Source organism: Schistocerca serialis, chromosome 4 (assembly GCF_023864345.2).
Source record: "Schistocerca serialis cubense isolate TAMUIC-IGC-003099 chromosome 4, iqSchSeri2.2, whole genome shotgun sequence".
In the NCBI taxonomy this organism is placed as follows: domain Eukaryota; kingdom Metazoa; phylum Arthropoda; class Insecta; order Orthoptera; family Acrididae; genus Schistocerca; species Schistocerca serialis.
In genome coordinates this window covers 104,027,470-104,047,412 of record NC_064641.1, presented here as the reverse complement: position 1 = coordinate 104,047,412, position 19,943 = coordinate 104,027,470, and the positions used below count along the sequence as shown (strand labels likewise).

Below are 19,943 nucleotides of genomic sequence, written 5' to 3'. Positions count from 1 at the left end.
TTCCTACGTCACGCGCCTACAGCTGATCGAGCGCTCAGTGCGAATGCACTGACAGCCGTAAACAAATACACAGTGTATTTTCTCTGATTAAATTCGGTATAAAGCTATAGTGACTTGATAAATTATGTTATTAACGTTCAGTATTTTTCAGGATACGGTTGTATAAAATATTTAAGAACTTCTGGTAAATTCTGTGTGTGTCCGACGTTAAGAGGACTTGCCATCGAGAAAATTTCAGGAAGAATGTCATTTCGAAGAAGGAAGTAATAAACTAAAAAGGTAACTATTAATTGAATTTATTTTTCAGGTAACATATTTCCACTTAGGTACGTACTTTAGACGTAATTTGCTGCCCGCGATTACGTGATTCATACTTGTGCTAAATTTCATGTTCTATGAATTTACGTGTGAAGCGACGTGCTTGCGTACATTAACTGATTTTGACAATGATTGATTAATGAACAGGGTTGTTCAGGGTTGTTACTTATGTATATTATGCATCGCTTGGCTGCTATGCTTTTTCACTGATGTCACATTATTTTTATTATGTGCCTGCTGTGCTTATTTATTTAAATTATAATTGTCACCTGATTAGTTGTGCTGATATGTATGTAAGTTATACTTTGTGATTTATCTGCTTGCGCCTTCATGTTTACTTATTAAGATGACATATGAACATTTATTTGCTTATGCTGATATGATGCTAATGACTTGTTTATTACGTAAGATATATGTTTGCTGCTGTGCGTATGGATTGCATATTTATACTTCCTGTTTGTTGTCATAACTACTCTTTAATTTGGTATATAGAAATGCTGATATACTGTGTACAAACATAGAGCTTAGGTCACACTATGGTATTAATTATAGATTGTTCGCTTGGCAGAGCCTCGTTGTAAGAATTGTGCTGCATCCACTTGTTGACATTCTGTTCTCCACTGGTATATTTACTCGCTATTGCATGTTTTGCTTACGCTCAGTGCCTTATATTTTTAAGATAAGAAAATGAACTGCTATAATTCGACGAACGACATTAGTACAAGAAACTTCATAGAAGTCACATGAGCTGGAGGTTATATGGAAGCTGTAGAAATTTATGCTAATGGGAAGGAAGCTAACGACATGACATACCAACACTAGGGTTAGACCATTGACAGTTATTACACTGCATTCTTCGTGAGCAATTGAAATAGGAAGTGACACTTGACACAAAAATACTCCACATGTTTGCTTCTACCATGATTCTTGAAGTGGTGTACACACTGTGAAATATTATGATCATTCACACTCCGTAATCGTACTTAATTACTGAGAGTTATTCGAACTAAAGGCTGTTAGAGGTCATGTATGCATTTCTTTTGTTTAATGATGGACAAGGTAACCAAAATGTATTTTATAATTCATAATGAATAGAAGATTTGGCTCAGGTGGACTACACAGAGGTTGTGTGTGGACATTGTGTCTTCGGATTGTATGGGATGATGAACTGAAGTTTGCACTAGGATTTTATCTGTACTTGTTCGAGGAGACTGACTAGAGGAAAGAGTTGTTATGGAAGTGAAATTATATTGGTGCTAAGGTTTATATGTATCGACGTATTGAAGAGGTATTATTGAGGTGTTGAGATTATGTGAAGTTGATGATTATTGGAGTTTTGGTGGACAAGAGGTAAGGTATATGATACTGATGATAAGATTTATATGTATCGACGTAACAGGTATTTTTGAAGTATTGAGATTACGTGATGCTGATGATTATTGGAGTTTTGGTGGACAAGAGGTAAAGTAAGTGAGGAGCATTTTTTTTTGTTGATCTATATGGAACAAGGAGGATGAAGATAGCAGACTAGAACACTCAAGTGGAAAGAAGATTGCCTACACACACACTTTGTTAAATCAGTAAGCAGTATACACTTTTTTTTGGAGAGAGGAAGCAATTGCATATCTTGGCTCACTGACAGTTGTTCAGCAACCGTACATTTTGATCTGGCTTGGCAAACATTGGTCTTGACATGATGACTATGACGTTGACTAACTATTATTGACTGTTATACATTGCTGCCACTACTACTTGATAAACATGATGGACATCAAATTTTGACAGAATTGCATTTACACAGTTAACACTATTTAATTACACAGTAGTACTTAATGTGGATGAAAGATGAGTGAGTGTGTTTTGTGTGTTTTCCCTTCCTAATCCCAGAAAAGTGGTACCGACTTACCTCCTAAATATTATTTTAATTGTTTGTTGTGGCTTGCACTGACACCCATAAATATTATAGGTTTACTGATATTTGTGTATTTGTAATAGTTAATATGACAATTATCTGATATGATTTGTGTGTTTATTATAATTTGTATGTTTAGTGTAAGAGCATTGAGAATAATTTTGTAAAAGCAATTGTGTGTGCATTCAAACTATTGTTCATGCCTGAACTGTCTGATTAGCGATGGTGAATATTATGGACTGTTACCTGCACTTTTTCAACATTGATGTGTGACACTTAGAAATGTTTAATTTCTCTGATGAACAGTGTGATTAGTGATAGTGAATATTATGGACTGTTACTTGCACTTTTTCTACATGATTGGTGCCACTAGGACATGTTTAATTTCTGCTGATAAGCTCTGATAAACAGTGTGATTAGTGATAGTGAATATTATGGACTGCTGTCTGCACCTGTTCAACATTACTGGGTACCACAGATGGAACTGCTTCTACTGAAATGAAGTCGCTTGTTGGTGTCTGCACCTGTTCAACATTACTGGGTGCCATTGATGGACTGCTTCTATTGAAATAATGTCACTTGTTGGTGTCTGCACCTGCTCAACAATGCTGGGTGCCACTAGTGGAACTGCTTATACTGAAATGATGTCACTTGTTGGTGTCTGCACCTGTTCAACATTGCTGGGTGCCACTGATGGACTGCTTCTACTGAAATGATGTCACTTGTTGCTGTCTGCACCTGCTCAACATTACTGGGTGCCAGTGATGGACTGCATCTACTGAAATAATATCACTTGTTGCTGTTTGCACCTGCTCAACATTGCTGGGTGCCACTGACGGACTGCTTCTGCTGAGATAATGTCACTTGTTGGTCTCTGCACCTGTTCAACAATGCTGGGTGCCACTGATGGACTGCTTCTACTGAAAAGATGTCACCTTTTGGTGTCTGTACTTGCTCAACATTGCTGAGTGCCACTAATGGAACTGCTTCTGCTGAATGATGTCACTTGTTGGTGTCTGCACCTGTTGACCATTGCTGGGTGCTACTGATGGAACTATCAACTACTTGTTTTTGTTTTTGAATCATTCAAAGCATTTTATGTGAACATTTGTATAAACTGATTTTTTGTGTATTCTGTAAACTATTATGTAAAGTCACATGTATGAAGGAATTTGTATTGCTTACTGTATTTTATATATTAGGTTATTGAAAGGTCAGTGCAAAGCCAAAAAATTTTATCTAATTATGTGATATTTACGTATTAATATTATCTTTTATTTTTGTCTGTATTTTTGTGGACGAATTTGGTGGTATTTTCACCACACAATGCTGGCAAAAATACCATCAAATTCTGGCCCGTGGAGGAAGGGCATATGAAAGGTGGCTACACTGAGCCACAGCGCCAGAGATTGCGCCAAAGAGTATTATTCCGCCGCCTCCACTGGCAGTGCTTGTCGAGAACTCGTAGTAGAGAGTGCTTGCTGAGATGTCGTAGTGAAAAGTTCTTGTCGAGAAGTGGTGGGGGAGAGTGCTTGCTGAGATGTCGTAGTGAAAAGTTCTTGTCGAGAAGTCGTAGTGGAGAGTGCTTGTTCCATGTTTTATGCAGTTGTTTGATGGGATAGACAGCAGATGTTGTTCTAATGGAGATATTGTAATGATCAGAGTGCTTTTCGTCAATGTATATGAAGGTAAAATATTCCCCTTTTTTTATCTCATTATTTCAGTGTCTTAAATAATGCGTCATTACAGGTTCAGTCAACAAAGCATCTGGCTTGTGTTCTTGTATTAGAGTGAAATTCTGGTTTCCTTACGCAATTATAGTATTTCTATTTTTTTTATTACTTCAGTATAAATGATATTTAAAATTTCTTGTCTTATTGAAGAAGAACCGTGCCAGATGTGTGCGTTGAATCACACTTCCACACACAGAACAGTTACACTTGTGTTTTGTTGTTGCGTTGGTTTTATAGCTGCTGGGGACTTAATTAATTAATTGTGTTAACGGAAAATTTCATTCCATTCTTTGTTGTTATTCTATGCAGTCAGATTGCGCACTAAAACTAGTCAGGGCCAACCGTTTACGAGACTTCGTAATCGGACAGACAGCTACTAAAAATTTAAAAAGTATTTGCATTACATATTTATATAATTAAGCCCCCATGCAAGCCCTAATGTTTCTTATCTTTTTGGCTCTCAACGCAAAATGTAGGTTGACGACAGCAGAATCGTTCTGAAGTCATCCTCAAATGAAGGTTCTCTAAATTTACTCAGTAGTACCTCACGAAAAGAACGTCGTCTTCCTTTCAGGGATTCCCATTTGTGTTCCCGAAGCATCTCCGCAATATCTGCATACTGATGCTGATCGAACCTACAGGTAACAAATTTATCAGCCTGCCACTGAATGACCTCGATGTCTTCCTTTAATCCGACCGGCTGAGTATCCCACGCACTCGAGCAGTACTCAAGAAAGGGACGCACCAGTGTCCTATACGCGATATCCTTTACAGATAGGGAGTGCTCCCCTGAAATTCTCCCAATAAACCGAAGTCGACCGTACGGCTTCTCTACTGCTGTCCTTACGTGCTCGTTCCGTTTCACAGCTCTTTGCAACTTTACATGCAGATATTTAATCGAGGTGACTGTGTCAAGCACTAGACAACTAATGCTGGATTCGAATATTACGGGATTATTTTTCCTACTCATGTGCACCAGCTTACATTTTTCTACGTTTAGAGCAAGCTATCATTCATTACACCAACTAAAAATTTCGCCTAAATCGTCTTGTTTCGTCCTACAGCCTCTCAACGACGACATATTCCTGTACATCAGGTCGTCATCAGCAAACAGCCGCAGACTGCTGCTCAGTACTATGATGCGAGTCGGTGTCCGCTACGTTCCGATGAGCGAAATGCTGTGTCCTCGTTGATAATGATATTAGGTTGGTGCATAAGTTCATAAAGATTTCCCATGAGTTTAGCAAACACAACAGATACACGTAACAGAGACTTTATTCATCAACAATATATACACTTAAAGAGGCAAAGAAACTGGTATACCCGCCTAATATCGTGCAGGGCCCCCACGAGTACGCAGAAGTGCCGCAACACGATGTGGCATGGATTCGCCTAAAGTCTGAAGTAGTACTGGAGGGAACTGACACCATGAACCCTGCAGGGCTGTCCATAAATTCGTAACAGTACGAGGAGGTGGAGATCTCTTCTGAACAGCACGTTGCAAGGCATCCCGGGTATGCTCAGCAATGTTCATGTCTGGGGAGTTTGGTGGCCAGCGGAAGTGTTTATATTAGAAGTGTTTCTGGAGCCACTCTGTAGCAATTCTGTATGTGTGAGGTGTCAAATTGTCCTGCTGGAGCTGCCCAAGTCCGTCGGAATGCACAGTGGACATGAATGGATGTAGGAGATGATAGAGGACGCTTACGTACGTGTCACCTGTCAGAGTCGTATCTAGACGTATCAGCGGTCCCATATCACTCCACCTGCACACGCCGCACACCATTACAGGGCCTCCACCAGCTTGCACAGCCCCTACTCCCATGCGCGCCTCATGGATTCGTGAGGTTGTCTCCATACACGTACAAGTCGTTCCGCTCGGTACAATTTGAAACGAAACTCAGTGTTGACGGGTCCAGGCGAGGCGTAAAGCTTTGTGTCGTGCAGTCATCAAGCGTGCAACAGTGGGCCTTCGGCTCCGAAAGCCTATATTGATGAAGTTTCGTTGAATGGTTCGCACGCTGACACTTGTTTACGGCTCAGCACTGAAATCTGCAGCAATTTGCGGTAGTGTTGCACTCCTGTCACGTTGTACGATTCTCTTCTGTCGTCGTTGGCCCCGCTCTTGCAGGATCATTTTCCAGTCGCAGCGATGTCGGAGATTTGATGTTTTATCGGATTCCCGATACTCACGGAACACTCTTGAAATGGTCGTACGGGAAAATCACCACTTAATCGCTACCTCGGAGATGCTGTGTCCAATCGCTCGTACGCCGACTATAACACGACGGTCATGCTCGCTAAAATCTTGATAATGTGCCATTGTAGCAGCAGTAACAGATCCCACAACCACACCAGAGACTTGTTGTCTTATATAGGCGTTGCCGACGGCAGTCCCGTAATCTGACTGTTTACATACTCTGTATTTGAATAATCATGCTTATACCAGTTTCTTTGTCGCTTCAGTCTATATTCTCCTTCATTATTTACAACAAACAGTCTGTCAACGCGGGGGGAACTTTTCGATTTCCCGACTGTAAAAATCAAGAGCTTTTGAGGCGAAGAACTCTCGTCGGATCATGTTAGGCACCCATTTTCATCCGGAAGGGAAGTTTCTAGAAGGTTTTTCGATGATGATGATGATGAGTCCCATAATTCTTTACAGAGCGTAGGGGAGCGACGCGGGAGACCCGCGCGGCCTTACTAGGCAAGGTCCTAGTGGAGGTGGTTTGCCATTGCCTTCCTCCGACCGTAATGGGGATGAATGATGATGATGAAGACGACATAACAACACCCAGTCATCTCGACACAGGAAAAATCCCTGACCCCGCCGGGAATCGAACCCGGGACCCCGTGCTCGGCAAGCGAGACCACGAGCTTTTCGATAGAAAGCGGAAAAGGTGAAAATCTGAGGGCGCAGTATCAGGTGGATAAGGTAGGTATGGAGTGACTTCCCAACCCAGCTCCCGTACAATGTTTTTTGTCAGTCTAAGAGGAGTTCTCGTGGAGTAGCATCACTTCACGCTGTCTTCCTGGTTTTTATTTTTTTTATTTTTTTTAACCCAAGATCTTTATTAGTGTTCTTGAAAATTACGTATTGGACATTTCTTTTATGAAATTAATGTTTTAATGTTCTTTGCAACTGTGCTTCACATATAGGCACTAATAGAAAATGTGACAATACATTGGTGCTTTACACAAAATATTACATGTTAAAATTTAACAGTCATATATTCAGTAACCCATGGTTTATCTCTTTCGCCATATGGTGTAGGTGGAACATCGAATGGTAGAGGAAATGGAGGTGCTGAACTATTCCCCAGTGTATTACCAACACGAAACTCTGACTTCCCAATCAGTAATTGTGGCAGAAACAGTACACCCAGTTCATAGGACATAATGTAGTGCCCAGAACCAGATGTCTTTCCTTTGCTGGCCACACCCCAAGCTGCTTTTGACAAGTTGGCACTGCTCAAATGAAACCAAGCTAGGGTGGTCCAGTCTGGTGATGCTCGGCCATATGTCTTGATATGTGGCATAGCTTCTGAACGGTAGCTGCTGTCACTCTTCCATTCATGTAGGTATCCTGTAAACCAAGCCTGCTTGCCATGAGTTCTTATGGAATATGGTAGACAGTCACCACCCAATAGACCATGTATACTTTGGGCCACATTACGAAAACAGGGATAGATCACTTTCACTGGTGGCTGCTGTGAGAGGGGCTGCTTGTTGACGGACTGAGCAAGAGTAGCTCGAAATTCTCCACACATCCAGGAATCTGGAGTTGTGCCTAGGCTGCCAATAGAGGAACACTGGAAGAATAGAGGCCACCATGTACTTGGAACCTCAGCAAAGCGCTTAAGGTGGGCTGCCATTCGACGGTGACCCCATCTATCTACATCTGCTCCACGATGTGTCCCTAGCACGGAGCCCACAAGACAAACTCTGACTTTGGAGAAATCGGCACAACGTATTCTTGTAATCCATTCCTGCAGAACTGGCATCTAGTAGGCGGATAGATATCGCATCAAGTCAGCACGGAATTCTGTTACTGAGTCGCCCGCTTTAGTGTCTGCATTCAGTGGGATCCTTGGACATCTTGGACTTACCCATAACCCTTGAGTTCTGTTCTCGAAGTCAGATGCAATGAGGTTAGCTGTACTGCTAACAACTCTCACACTGTCATCATCATAACAGAAGATGGACATTTTCGTGTGATGATGTCCAAATGCATGTCCTGGCTTTACTCGATAACTCTTCACATTATCTGGGATGTTCTTGCACTTTTTGAAATCATCACCATCATCTTCATAAAGAATGAGTAACGGTTTTTCTTGTAGCTATGGGAGTCATACTGCTCCAACAGCCATTCCAGTTCAACCATAAAATTCACTTCCAATGATGCTTTCAATTCACCAAGTGAAGGATGTAGTAAATCAGCAAATGTAATCGATGTCATCTCTGAATGAGTTGGCCTAGAATCGAGCACTGTTGTAAGGAAAAAATTATACGGCGTACCAGCTGCTAGCTTCTCCAGTACATTGTCACTGACTGGTACCACTGATGAGATGTTGTCCCATTGTTCCCTGATCTTCCTTTTCATCTCCAAGTGGGATTCCTTACTCGGTCTCTCAGCACCTTTATCATGTGTTGCTTGGTTATTTGAATAATTACTTGAAGAGGATGCTTCCGAAACACGTTCTTTCAATTTTTCTGTGGATGTCTTCTGTTGGACATTCCTCTTAGATTCTCTGGAAACTGAACTGGAAGTTCTCGATCCAACGGATGTACTTGGGCTATTTACTGTTGTATGAGCTTGTTTCTTAGGAGCTTGAGATTGCTTGTAGACATCCCTCATAAATGTGCTGGAACTAGCAGCTTCCTGCACTGCAGGTTTATTTTTAGGCACATTCCCTTTTCCTTTTATTCCATTTTTGGCATTAAGGTCCTGTAGTATCATCAACTGTGCCAAAACAATGGATGGTGTAGTCTTTGGCTTATAATCTGGAGGCAGTTTAGGTTCTGCATCTTCTTGTTGCTCTAGTAGCTTATCCAAGTGAGGGTGCTCATACTCTGAGAAATGATTTGGATTTCTTCTGTAGCAACTTTCACCAAAAGTGCATCCCCTTGACTTTTTTTGTGGCACTGGGCTTGAACTGGCACTCCCACTGTCGTAAGGCCGTTTTTGTGCAGGACTTGATGAAGACATGTCCAATGACGTGATTACTTGCTGGAACCACAAAACGTTCTGACGACCACCTGAACAATGTTTATTGTAAACATAATTTTTTGAAGTCCTTTCTTTTACTTCTCACGGCGCATTTTACAGCTCCAGCCGGATGAATGCACAAAGATCTGTATTGTTTGATGCTTTACTTGAGAGGAACACATCACTTACATTGTACGCTGCTCCATTTGATCTTTTGACTGCGTCTGCAAGACGTCTCAGTTGTTGACAATAAATGTAGTAATGGCTACAGATCGTGGAAGCAATTTGTAGTGAATCTCACCTTCCCTCTTCCACCAGATGCATAATAGTATCTTTTATAGATGCGCACAGGTCTTTGTATGGACAACTGCTGGTTTTTTTGGGCTGAACCATTCCTTTCTTTTCCTTATGCTAGCATCGAGACACTATTTCTTGTTACCAATAACGATACAGGATAGGAACAGTAGTAGCTGCTCACGAGCCAGTTTGAAGATGAGCAAACAGAGATGCTTTTATGGTCACCCGCTGATTTTTGTGATTTAGCCTTAGAGCATGGGGTAAACAATACACGCGATTTTTGAGGGTTCCCATTGCATGTAAATGTAGGGTGTTCGCAGTGATGACCATTGGTATCAATGCAGTGCTGCAATCTTCTTATCATGGATTGAGTTGTATTCCTTATCACATCGGCACTTATTTAAGCACATGCTCTGACAATTCTCTCTCGCATATCTTCAGTTGTAGTTGAAACGTCTTTATAGACAATGTCTTTTACGAATCCCTACAAGAAAAAATCCAGAGGCGTGAATCTGGCGAACGAGCCGGCCACGACACATCTCTTCCGCGTCCAATCCAACGATTTGGGAATTGTCTCTGCAACTCATTCCTAGATATCAGCGAAAAATGTGTCGTGTTGATACCACATTCTGTTCTTTTTTCCTAAAAACATTTCTTGCAGGAATGTAGTGTACTTCCTACCATTAAGATTTCCTTCTATGAAATAGGGACCTACAATTCTGTCCTCCAGAATCCCACACCATACATTCAGCGGCCGCGGTTTTTTGTGTGCAACTTGCCGCAGCCAACATGGATTTTCAGTTGCCCAATAAATCCTGTTATGCAAATTAACATTTCCATGGTTTGTGAATGTAGCCTCGTTAGTAAATAAAATCAAATTAATAAATGTGTCATCCCTCTGAATCTGAAGTTGAGCCCGTCGGCAGAATTGAGTGCGACGCATACAATCCGTACTAGTTAATTCTTGGTGGAGACTGATATGGTAAGGATGATATTTACGGCGATGCAGAACATGAACAACACTACTCTGGCTCATGCCAGATTCCCTTGCGATTTGGCGCGAACTAACACAAGGATCTCGAACCACAGTGGCAAGAGTACCAATTTACGTTTCCTAGTTAGTAACCTTTATTTTCCGGATATGTTTCCGATGCTTTAAAGAGCGAGTTGTTCTTAATTTATCATAGACGTATTTAAATGTGCGACGTGTAGGGTGAGTACGTTGAGGATACCTTTCAGCGTATAAGCCTCTAGCTCTCACTGAATTTTGTTGGCATTCTCCGTAAATGAGAAGCATATCGACTTGTTCTTCGAAGGAATACATCATTCACATTCGCTCGATTCGACGATACTAGTCTTACCGTTCCTATTAGTGTTGTATTGCGAAACCGTCTAATGGTGTTTACATGTAAATGGCATGTTAGATGAATACGCCGTATTCGGCGAATATTTACTATTTGTACGATACACGAGAGAGAATTGTCAGAGCATGTGCTTCGATAAGTACCGATGTGATAAGGAATACCACTCAATCCATGATAAGAAGGTTGCAGCACTGCATTGATACCAATGGTCATAATTTCGAACACCTTCTGTAAATGGGCGTTCATGCAACTTTTGTGATCTTCGTTGACCTTCAAAGACCTTACTGTTACACATCATCGGATTCGCCTCGATAGCCGCTATCAGAAAATAAGTACCACACTATAGCATCCCATTTAAAAAAAACAAAGTTGACCTTCATACCTCTGATGCGACCCACCTAGCAACAAAAAACCAACGTCATAATATGGCCCCCGTTGTCACATGCAGTATTTGTCTCACAAACGTTTCAGCTACTATCATACTTTCGGAGTTATTCTAGGTGGCAATAGTTAGTGTCTCATCCTGTATATGTTCCAATAAACATATCTATGTATATATCTACATATATATGTTCCAATATATGTTCCAGTTTTGCCTTTTATCTTTGCAAACTACAAAATTATTTCTTAGATTTACAGTGATTTTCATTTTTATTTTTTTAATTATACATTGTCACCCGAAAGGACACAAACATATCAAACCTCTCACTTTTCCTTAAGAAGTGGTTTTTGTGTTTTTGAATTTGTCTGATACTGTAGTTTTATCAAGGTCCAATCGTCACTATGCTGGGATGTACAGAGAGGCCATAGAATGTCAAATGCACAAAAAAACAACTTCAAGGAAAAGAAGGAGGAGGACTGAAGTTAGACATGTTGTGGAGCTTAGCGTCAACTGAAGTAAACAACAACAGCTCTCCTGCGGTATGGGGTCCACAGCCGACGTCGGCGCGACCGCCATCTTAATAAGCACGGTCGTGGTAGCCTACAAACACATCTGTTTGCCGAGCTTGTCTGGGTACGATCAGCAATTAACGATGTCTACATGTCCACTGGTGACGTTCCCAGCATTAGGAGACGAAACCTTACTCACAAAGAGGCGCCTCAGACCACGGCCTTAGGCCCAACTGAGGTATCTCCGTCGAAGCACGAATTCACAATCCTTCGATTAAGGTAACTAGTTTCTTCTAAAAAATGCTCCAGTTAATATTAATGCATCAATAGCTTTCTAAATACTTAGTCTTAAAATTTTTTCCGATTTGTTTTCTTAATTAAATACAATCATTTGTTATACGTGTTGTATGTTTATTTTAATTTTTTTTAGTGACTTATTTGCGTGCTTTAGCCCTTGCACCCCTATGTTGATCTGGTACTGTCAACATACCATGCACGTGAATTGCGTGGAAAAGTGTGAGGGTGTCCAGTTTTTATTTTGATACAGAGAATATGTCAAGAAATTAGTCTCCAGTGTAAATAGAAATTGTAGAATAGAGAGTTTGAATTAAAAGTTATTTTAAATTAGAGCCGGCTGAAGTGGCCGTGCGGTTATAGGCGCTTAAGTCCGGAACCACGCGGCTGCTACGGTCGCAGGTTCGAATCCTGCCTCGGTCATGGATGTGTGTGATGTCCTTATGTTAGTTAGGTTTAAGTAGTTGTAAGTCCATGGGACTGATGACCTCAAATGTTGTCCCATAGTCCTTAGAGCCGTTTGAGCCACTAGCCAATTCAGCCACGAGGACCTAAAATGTGAGAATTTCAGCTTCAAGAATCAGACCCCTAGACAGGATGAACTGGAGCCAACTCTGCGTGAATAGGTAAGTAAAGTAGAGAATTTATTGTAATCTTCGTTCCTCTCGAATCTTCATAAAGACTAATGTGGCCAAGAGCTGCAAGTAGGAAGGAGTGGTAGATTACAAGGTGCATCTTAACCCTTCCTGTGGGCAACGCTGCCGACTTCCGCTCTGATGCAGCGGGTGCCCAGCCTCGCTCAGCGACTTATGTTGCGATGAGACCGCCGCCGTGTTGTCGCTGCGAGGCGAGAGGCGAGTCCCGCGGACGGCGGAGAGCAAACCGGCAGCCGGTAGACCCGCCGCGGAGGCAACCGCCGAAAAGTTGCGTGGGCCCCGGCCGCGGCAGCCGGCTGTATACCGCACAGGGTAACGGGACCCGAGGCGGCACGGCGCTCTAGCGCTGCCCGGACCGCCGCATTCCGACTGCTAATCAGCTGGCTGCTGCCACTTGGCAGGCAGGCAGGCTGGGGTCACGTCACAGCCGCCGGCGCTCGTCTCCAGGCGGCGGCTGGCGGCTGGCGGCTGTGACGCAGTTTCCAGAGAACCGACAACGAATTTCGGAAACTGATGGTAGGCTTGAATCGACTGTGATAGGCCCATCGAATACCAATTTTCTGAGCGCCAGTCGTTTTACACGAATGGTGTCTGCAAATAAAGTGTCCGTTTTCATCTGCTCGACGTAGTGAGGTTGTCAGGACATCCGTAACACTTTTGATTAAGAGAATCACTTCCGTACGTACGAGTAGGAGGATCAGGAGAAGGAGATTGTATAAGAAGAGATATTTAAAATTCTTATCTACACCACTTCGAGCGTTCCGGAAAAAAAAAAAATGGTTCAAATGGCTCTGAGCACTATGGGACTTAACTTCTACGGTCATCAGTCCCCTAGAACTTAGAACTACTTAAACCTAACTAACCTAAGGACATCACAAAACACCCAGTCATCACGAGGCAGAGAAAGAGAGTTCCGAACTGTTCTGTTAACCAACGACACGCGTTGTGCGTGAAAACGCAATGCGATCACTGTTGGAAGATTATTGTACAGCAAAGCTTTGGAGATCTGGGATGGCCAAAAAACTTCCGAATGAGTAGAGACACATTCATTTTACTGCACCCAGTGTTGTACAATATTTTCTCAAAAAATGGCTCTGAGCACTGTGGGACTTAACATCTGAGGTCATCAGTCCCCTAGACTTAGAACTACTTAAACCTAACTAAACTAAGGACATCACACATATCCATGCCCGAGGCAGGATTCTAACCTGCGACCGTACAGCAGCGCGGTTCCGGACTGAAGCGCCTAAAACCGCTCGGCCACAACGGACGCCAATATTTTCTCCCCCCTCACTGACTGAGTGCGAGGGCCTTGCTGGTAAAAGCGAAAACGCGTAACTTCTCATCTTTGATGTATCCCTTTCCGTCCAACAAAGATGAAAAACTGCTTCTCGTCAGTGAAATAAAACGGAAACAATAACTTTTTGTTTACTTCGATACTTTTTTCTTCCCTCCATATAAAATCGCTTCCTCCACATTAACCAACATTTTTAAAAGTAAGAAGAAATCAGACAACTGAAGCACGTTTCAAAACGATAGCCCGTTTACAAGCCAGCCGGTGTGACCGAGCGGTTCTAGGCGCCTCAGTCTGGAACCGCGCGACCGTACGGTCGCAGGTTCGAATCCTGCCCCGGGCATGGATGTGTGTGATGTCCTTAGGTTAGTTAGGTTTAAGTCATTCTAAGACTAGGGGACTGATGACCTCAGATGGTAAGTCCCATAGTGCTCAGAGCCATCTGAACCATATTTCTCAGGCAGTCATCCCGGATTCGACGCGTGTGGTGCACAGCTTGATTTATTCGCACACGCTATTTTACTGACATTAGACGCATGTTAGCGGGAACATACCGTCTCCCTAGACTTTCACACACTCTCGACGCTGACCCACGTCGTTGACAAACAACCGACACACGATCTTCCACTTCATGCGAGTGCCTCAGATACTTGACTAAGAGAAGCCAGTATATTACTCGAGGGTTAACGTCCAACGTAAATGAAAGTAATATTGGGCGTACCTCACGGGTGGAGCTCTAATACTTCCCATACACAAAATCTATCTCTCAGAAAGCATCAGCTGCACTGTCTCAGTGTTAGTTGACGATGCTGCTGTCTACATCTACATGGCAGTATGGTCGTCGCAAGGTGGCAAGCAAGTACTGCAAAGCCTTGACAGAGTTTATACGCACACTAATGAATGGCAGTCTCCTTAACCCTAGGTTACTAAATCCTTGTAAAATTACGATTGTAGTTGGTACCTCTTCGTGGTTCCTGCCAATCAGTATACACGAGCAGCAAGTGATTCTGAGAACATTTGTTGCAAGCGTTGTTGTTACTATGACAGAATTATTTATTATCTGACTTCGGTAGTTTCCTGACACTGGTGCTGTTGTCGTGAATATTACGAATGTGTAGTAATGGTGTGCCTAGTTTCTAGTAGTCGCTATATTTGTTTTATTGCGTAAAATTCATCTTAGTGCGGCCGTAAGGTGATATATCTAGCAGTTACAGTTAGAATTTGATTTTGACACCAACCTAGTGGGTAATTAGTCTGGGGAAGTCGACCTGAGCAGCAGCAGCAGTAGCAGAACTTACAGCCGCCGCAATCGTGAAACGTATGCTCATTTTGTCCTTCGATCTAACGAAGAATGACGATATTTTGTAGCCGCTCCTTAAGAGCAGTTTGAGCAGATCACTAAGCTAGGTCTTGTTTAGATTGTACTAATAGTGTCTAAGGCAGAAAACTCTACTCATTTTGCTTGTAAAACACTCTTGGACTTACAATGATTACAATAATAATTTAGGCTAGTGCATAACATAAATTATGACTTCTTTTACAACAACAATTTGCTATGTAACAAGTTATAAATTACGAATACTTTTGAATAAAATATGGAGCAGTAACATTTGCGATGGTTTAGTAGCAATGTAACGTTTTCCACCATTTACTGCTCTAGGGTTAAATGTGGACAAATACAAGAAAACGCCCAATCGAAAGAAAAATAACTCTATAGTATACGATTATAAGATTTGTGGTGAACATCCATAGCTCACCACGTGACTGTTTAGGGTAATCCAAAGAAACAGCATCAAATGGTACACAGACACATAAAGAGAGTATTAGTAGTGGTGAATGGAATACTTGGACTCGTTGGGACTCAATCAGTGAAGGAAATCGGATAGAAGACATGCGATAACTGTAGATATTAACCCAGCGTCTCGAATCGTTAACAACGAGAAGTAACAACAGACATTTAGGGAGTTGCTGCTTGGGTCTTAGCAGTTCGCTGTAGTACAGTATGTTTGAAAGTGTAAGATATATGCTCTATCAAACGTCTTTGACGCAAGTACCTCACTACTATTGTGAGATTTTTGATTACAGTAGTTCGAGACTGAATGCTGAATACTTGAACATTAGTTGTATTTCATGCAATGATGGCGGTAAGTACGTTGCTCGAAATGAAAGAGAAAAGGAAGCAACTGAGGGTGAAACTGTGATTAGCGAGGATAGAAGCTCGAAGTTCAAAAATGGTTCAAATGGCTCTGAGCACTACGGGACTTAACATCTGTGGTCATCAGTCCCCTAGAACTTGTAACTACTTAAACCTAACTAACCTAAGGACATCACACACATCCATGCCCGAGGCAGGATTCGAACCTGCGACCGTAGCGGTCACGCGGTTCCGGACTGAAGCGCCTAGAAGCTCGAAGTGTTCTCCAGAATTTGCTTCGTGAGCGACAGTGACAGAATTATTTGAGGATGGTGGTGGTGGTGGGTAGTGTTTAACGTCCCATCGACAACGAGGTCATGAGAGACGGAGCGCAAGCTCGGGTTAGGGAAGGATTGGGAAGGAAATCGGCCGTGCCCTTTCAAAGGAACCATCCCGGCATTTGCCTGAAACGATTTAGGGAAATCACGGAAAACCTAAATCAGAATGGCCGGAGACGGGATTGAACCGTCGTCCTCCCGAATGCGAGTCCAGCGTGCTAACCACTGCGCCACCTCGCTCGGTATTTGAGGATGACCCAACAAACATTTCTATTTGTGCTTATCTAATAGCCTCTCATATTTTCAAATAAAATCCCATTTAGGCAATTCCATAGCTGCTGCACAGTTACACTGAGATATTTAGCGATGAGAGAAAGCTATTCCAGCTAACAATATAGTACTTGCGTCCCACAGTTTACCTTGCATGCATTACTCCAGAAACATGTCAATCCATGTCTTGATCAATGTGTAAGAACTTTATGAAGGAAAACGCAACATATTTAAAGGAGTAAGGACAAATGTATTAATCGTTACAGCTCGGAAGCGTTATGACAGATATACACAGAAGCGCCAAAGAAGATGGTATCAGCATGCGTATTCAAATACAGAGATATGTAAACAGGCAGAATCCGGCGCTGCAGTCGGCAACGCCTATATAAGACAACAAGTATCTGGCGCAGTTGTTACATCGGTTACTGCTGCTACAATGGCAGATCATCAAGATTTAAGTGAATTTGAACCTGCTGTTATAGTCGGCGCACGACCGATGCGACACAGCGTCTCCGAGGTAGCGATGAAGTGATGATTCTCCCGTACGGCCATTTCACGAGTGTACAGCGAATAATATCAGGAATCCGGCAAAATATAAATCTTCGACAACCTTGCGGCCAGAAAATGATCCTGCAAGAACGGGACAAACGACGATGGAAGAGAATCTTTCAAACCTTCCGGCAAATTGCTGCAGATTTAAATGCTGGGCCATCAATAAGTGTCAGCGTGCGAACCACACAACGAAACATCATTGATATGGGCTTTCGGAGCTGAAGACCCACTCGTGTACGCTTGATGACTGCACGACACAAAGCTTTACGCCTCGCCTGCGCCCGTCAACACCGACACTGGACTGTTGATGACTGGAAACATGTTGCCTGATTGAATGAATCCTGTTTCAAATTGTATCGAGCGGACAGACGTGTACGGATATGGAGACAACCTCATGAACCCATGGACCCCGCCGGCCGCGGTGGTCTCGCGTTTCTAGGCGCGCAGTCCGGAACCGCGCTGCTGCTACGGTCGCAGGTTCGAATCCTGCCTCGGGCACGGATGTGTGTGATGTCCTTAGGTTAGTTAGGTTTAAGTAGTTCTAAGTTATAGGGGACTGATGACCACAGCAGTTCAGTCCCGTAGTGCTCAGAGCCATTTGAACCATTTTTGAACCATGGACCCCGAATGTCAGCAGGGGACTGTTAAAGCTGGTGGAAGCCCTGTAATGGAGTGAGGTGCGTGCAGTTGGAGTGGTATGGGAGCCCTGATACACCTAGATACAACTCTGACAGGTGACACGTACGTAAGCATCAAGTCTGATCACGTGCATCCATTTACCTCGATTGTGCACGCCAACGGACTCGGGCTACTCCAGCAGGAGAATGCGACACCCCATACGTCCAGAATTGCAACAGCGTGGCTCCAGGAACACTCTTCTGAATTTAAACACTTCCGCTGGCCACCAAACTGCTCAGGCATGAACATTATGGAGCATATCTGCGATGCCTTGCAACGTGCTGTTCAGAAGAGATCTCCATCCCCTCGTACTCTTACGGATTTCTGGACAGGATTAATGGTGTCAGTTCCCTCCAGCACTACTTCAGAAATTAGTCGAGTCCGTGTCACGTCATGATGCGGCACTTCTGCGTGCTCGCGGAGACCCTACACGATATTAGGAAGATGTACCAGTTTCTTTGGCTCTACAGTATATATGAAAGTATCGCGCTCAGAACCGCGGTTTGGAAGGGAGGGGGGGGGGGGGGAGGAAGGGGGCAGGGTGTCTTGGTGTCCGGTTCCTGTTTGAACTTTAAACATGGGGTAAAACGTTTTTGGTTCAGCCTGGACCAGCTGCCATTTCTATAGCCATTCGAACATCTGTCTCACTGTACGTATGTTACAGTATATTAATCAAAGTTTGAACGAAGAACCGGAGCTGGCACCCATGCAAATTGTGCGAATTGAGTAATTCCTTTTCCCAAAGATATTAATTGGCCTGAATTTATTGCTCACCTAATGGCACTACTTGTATGTGCACCGTTCGGATTTTGCGTGCAAAAACAGTCACAGTTAAGTAACGCCTGACTGGAGCGAGACTCATGGTTGAAATTTGGTCCACAGGTGTATCGGACCTTGGTCTAAGACAAGATTTAACCGTTTGAAGAAAACCTTGCTTTGCTTGGATTTTACGCCACAAAATACAGTTTTTCTGGGAGGTTTTTGAAGCGTGTCGCTTATATGCTTTAAACCTCTGCGAATCGGTTCAAACTTTTCACGAAGGTAGATAAATGTATAAAATTACAAGGAATTTTTTTAAATCCAATAATCTTAATTTGTTCTCAAGAAACAATGGTTTAAACGCGAAATAAGTATGGCACGTAAAATCTGTTCTTACGTGCACTGAATACGTGGAAACGGTTTAATGTGAATCAAAAACATAAAAAATGTGTTCTTACAATAAAACTGAAACCAATCTTTCAAAAATCTAGCTTCTTTCGTGATTTATGGTCAAAAAAGTTTTTTCTGAGTCTTTTCTTCGCGCCCCGCTTCTATGTTCCAAACTTGTGCATATCGATTCAAATTTTGTAAGAAGTTAGACAGATACATGTAATTAATGGCCGTCCTGTTGCTTTCTGAAAGATTTGTCCTTCGCCACGATATAAGCAACATGGTTCCAAAGACAATGAAAAAACCCGTACCGGATTACACATCGGCCGAGTCAACAAACAATGGTTCAAATGGCTCTGAGCACTATGGGACTTAATTCCTGAGGTCATCAGTCCCCTAGAACTTAGAACTACTTAAACCTAACTAACCTAAGGACATCACACACACCCATTCCCGAGGCAGGATTCGAACCTGCGACCGTAGCGGTCTCGCGGTTCCAGACTGTAGCGCCTCGAACCTCTCGGCCACCCCGGCCGGCCCCGAGTCAACAAAAATTTACACCTGTTACTAAGCTATGGCGGTCTGATGTCAGAATTATGGTAGAGTAAAAGTTGGGAAGGACAATGATAAATGCTTCTCCCGTAGCACAAAAAAGGCGAATATATCCTGGGCAGAGTTAGGGATGTAAAGGAAGGATACACACTTTTAGACGTATCTGGCAGACTGAAAGATATTTAAATCGAAACATCCTCTCATATTCGCGCTTTTTAACGATTTAACCCTACTTCCACGGCGCAGTGAGCTCTCTTAGCACCACTCCCTGTTACATGTAAGAGTAAGCAGACACAAATTTACGT

General features: G+C 42.8%; 3 protein-coding genes across 3 annotated transcripts in view; 1 reads left to right on the top strand and 2 right to left on the bottom strand.

Moving 5' to 3' along the window:
- Positions 1 to 7,172: 7,172 nt before the first annotated feature.
- LOC126474292 (probable tyrosyl-DNA phosphodiesterase) lies at positions 7,173 to 8,168 on the bottom strand. The gene is made up of 2 exons (XM_050101757.1): positions 8,070 to 8,168; positions 7,173 to 7,772 (listed from the first exon to the last, which is right to left on the bottom strand). Exons 1-2 carry the CDS (start codon positions 8,166 to 8,168, stop codon positions 7,173 to 7,175), a joined length of 699 nt encoding a protein of 232 aa, XP_049957714.1.
- Positions 8,169 to 8,218: 50 nt separating this feature from the next.
- On the bottom strand, positions 8,219 to 9,169 carry LOC126474291 (probable tyrosyl-DNA phosphodiesterase). Its single transcript, XM_050101755.1, has one exon. The coding sequence runs from the start codon at positions 9,167 to 9,169 to the stop codon at positions 8,219 to 8,221; it is 951 nt and encodes a 316-aa protein (XP_049957712.1).
- Positions 9,170 to 16,103: 6,934 nt separating this feature from the next.
- Positions 16,104 to 19,943, top strand: part of LOC126474290 (uncharacterized) — a 149,973-nt gene continuing 146,133 nt past the window's right edge. Inside the window, exon 1 of the mRNA XM_050101754.1 lies at positions 16,104 to 16,109. Within this exon, the coding sequence (XP_049957711.1) occupies positions 16,104 to 16,109 (6 nt within the window). The remainder of the gene's footprint in view (positions 16,110 to 19,943) is intronic.

Coding starts and splice junctions, on each gene's coding strand:
- LOC126474292 (XM_050101757.1), bottom strand. CDS start 8,168: ATGTCCATCTTCTGTTATGATGATGACAGTGTGAGAGTTGTTAGCAGT. Junction 7,773..8,069: donor ACAGAACTCAAGGGTTATGG/GTAAGTCCAAGA, acceptor CTATTCTTCCAG/TGTTCCTCTATTGGCAGCCT.
- LOC126474291 (XM_050101755.1), bottom strand. CDS start 9,169: ATGTCTTCATCAAGTCCTGCACAAAAACGGCCTTACGACAGTGGGAGT.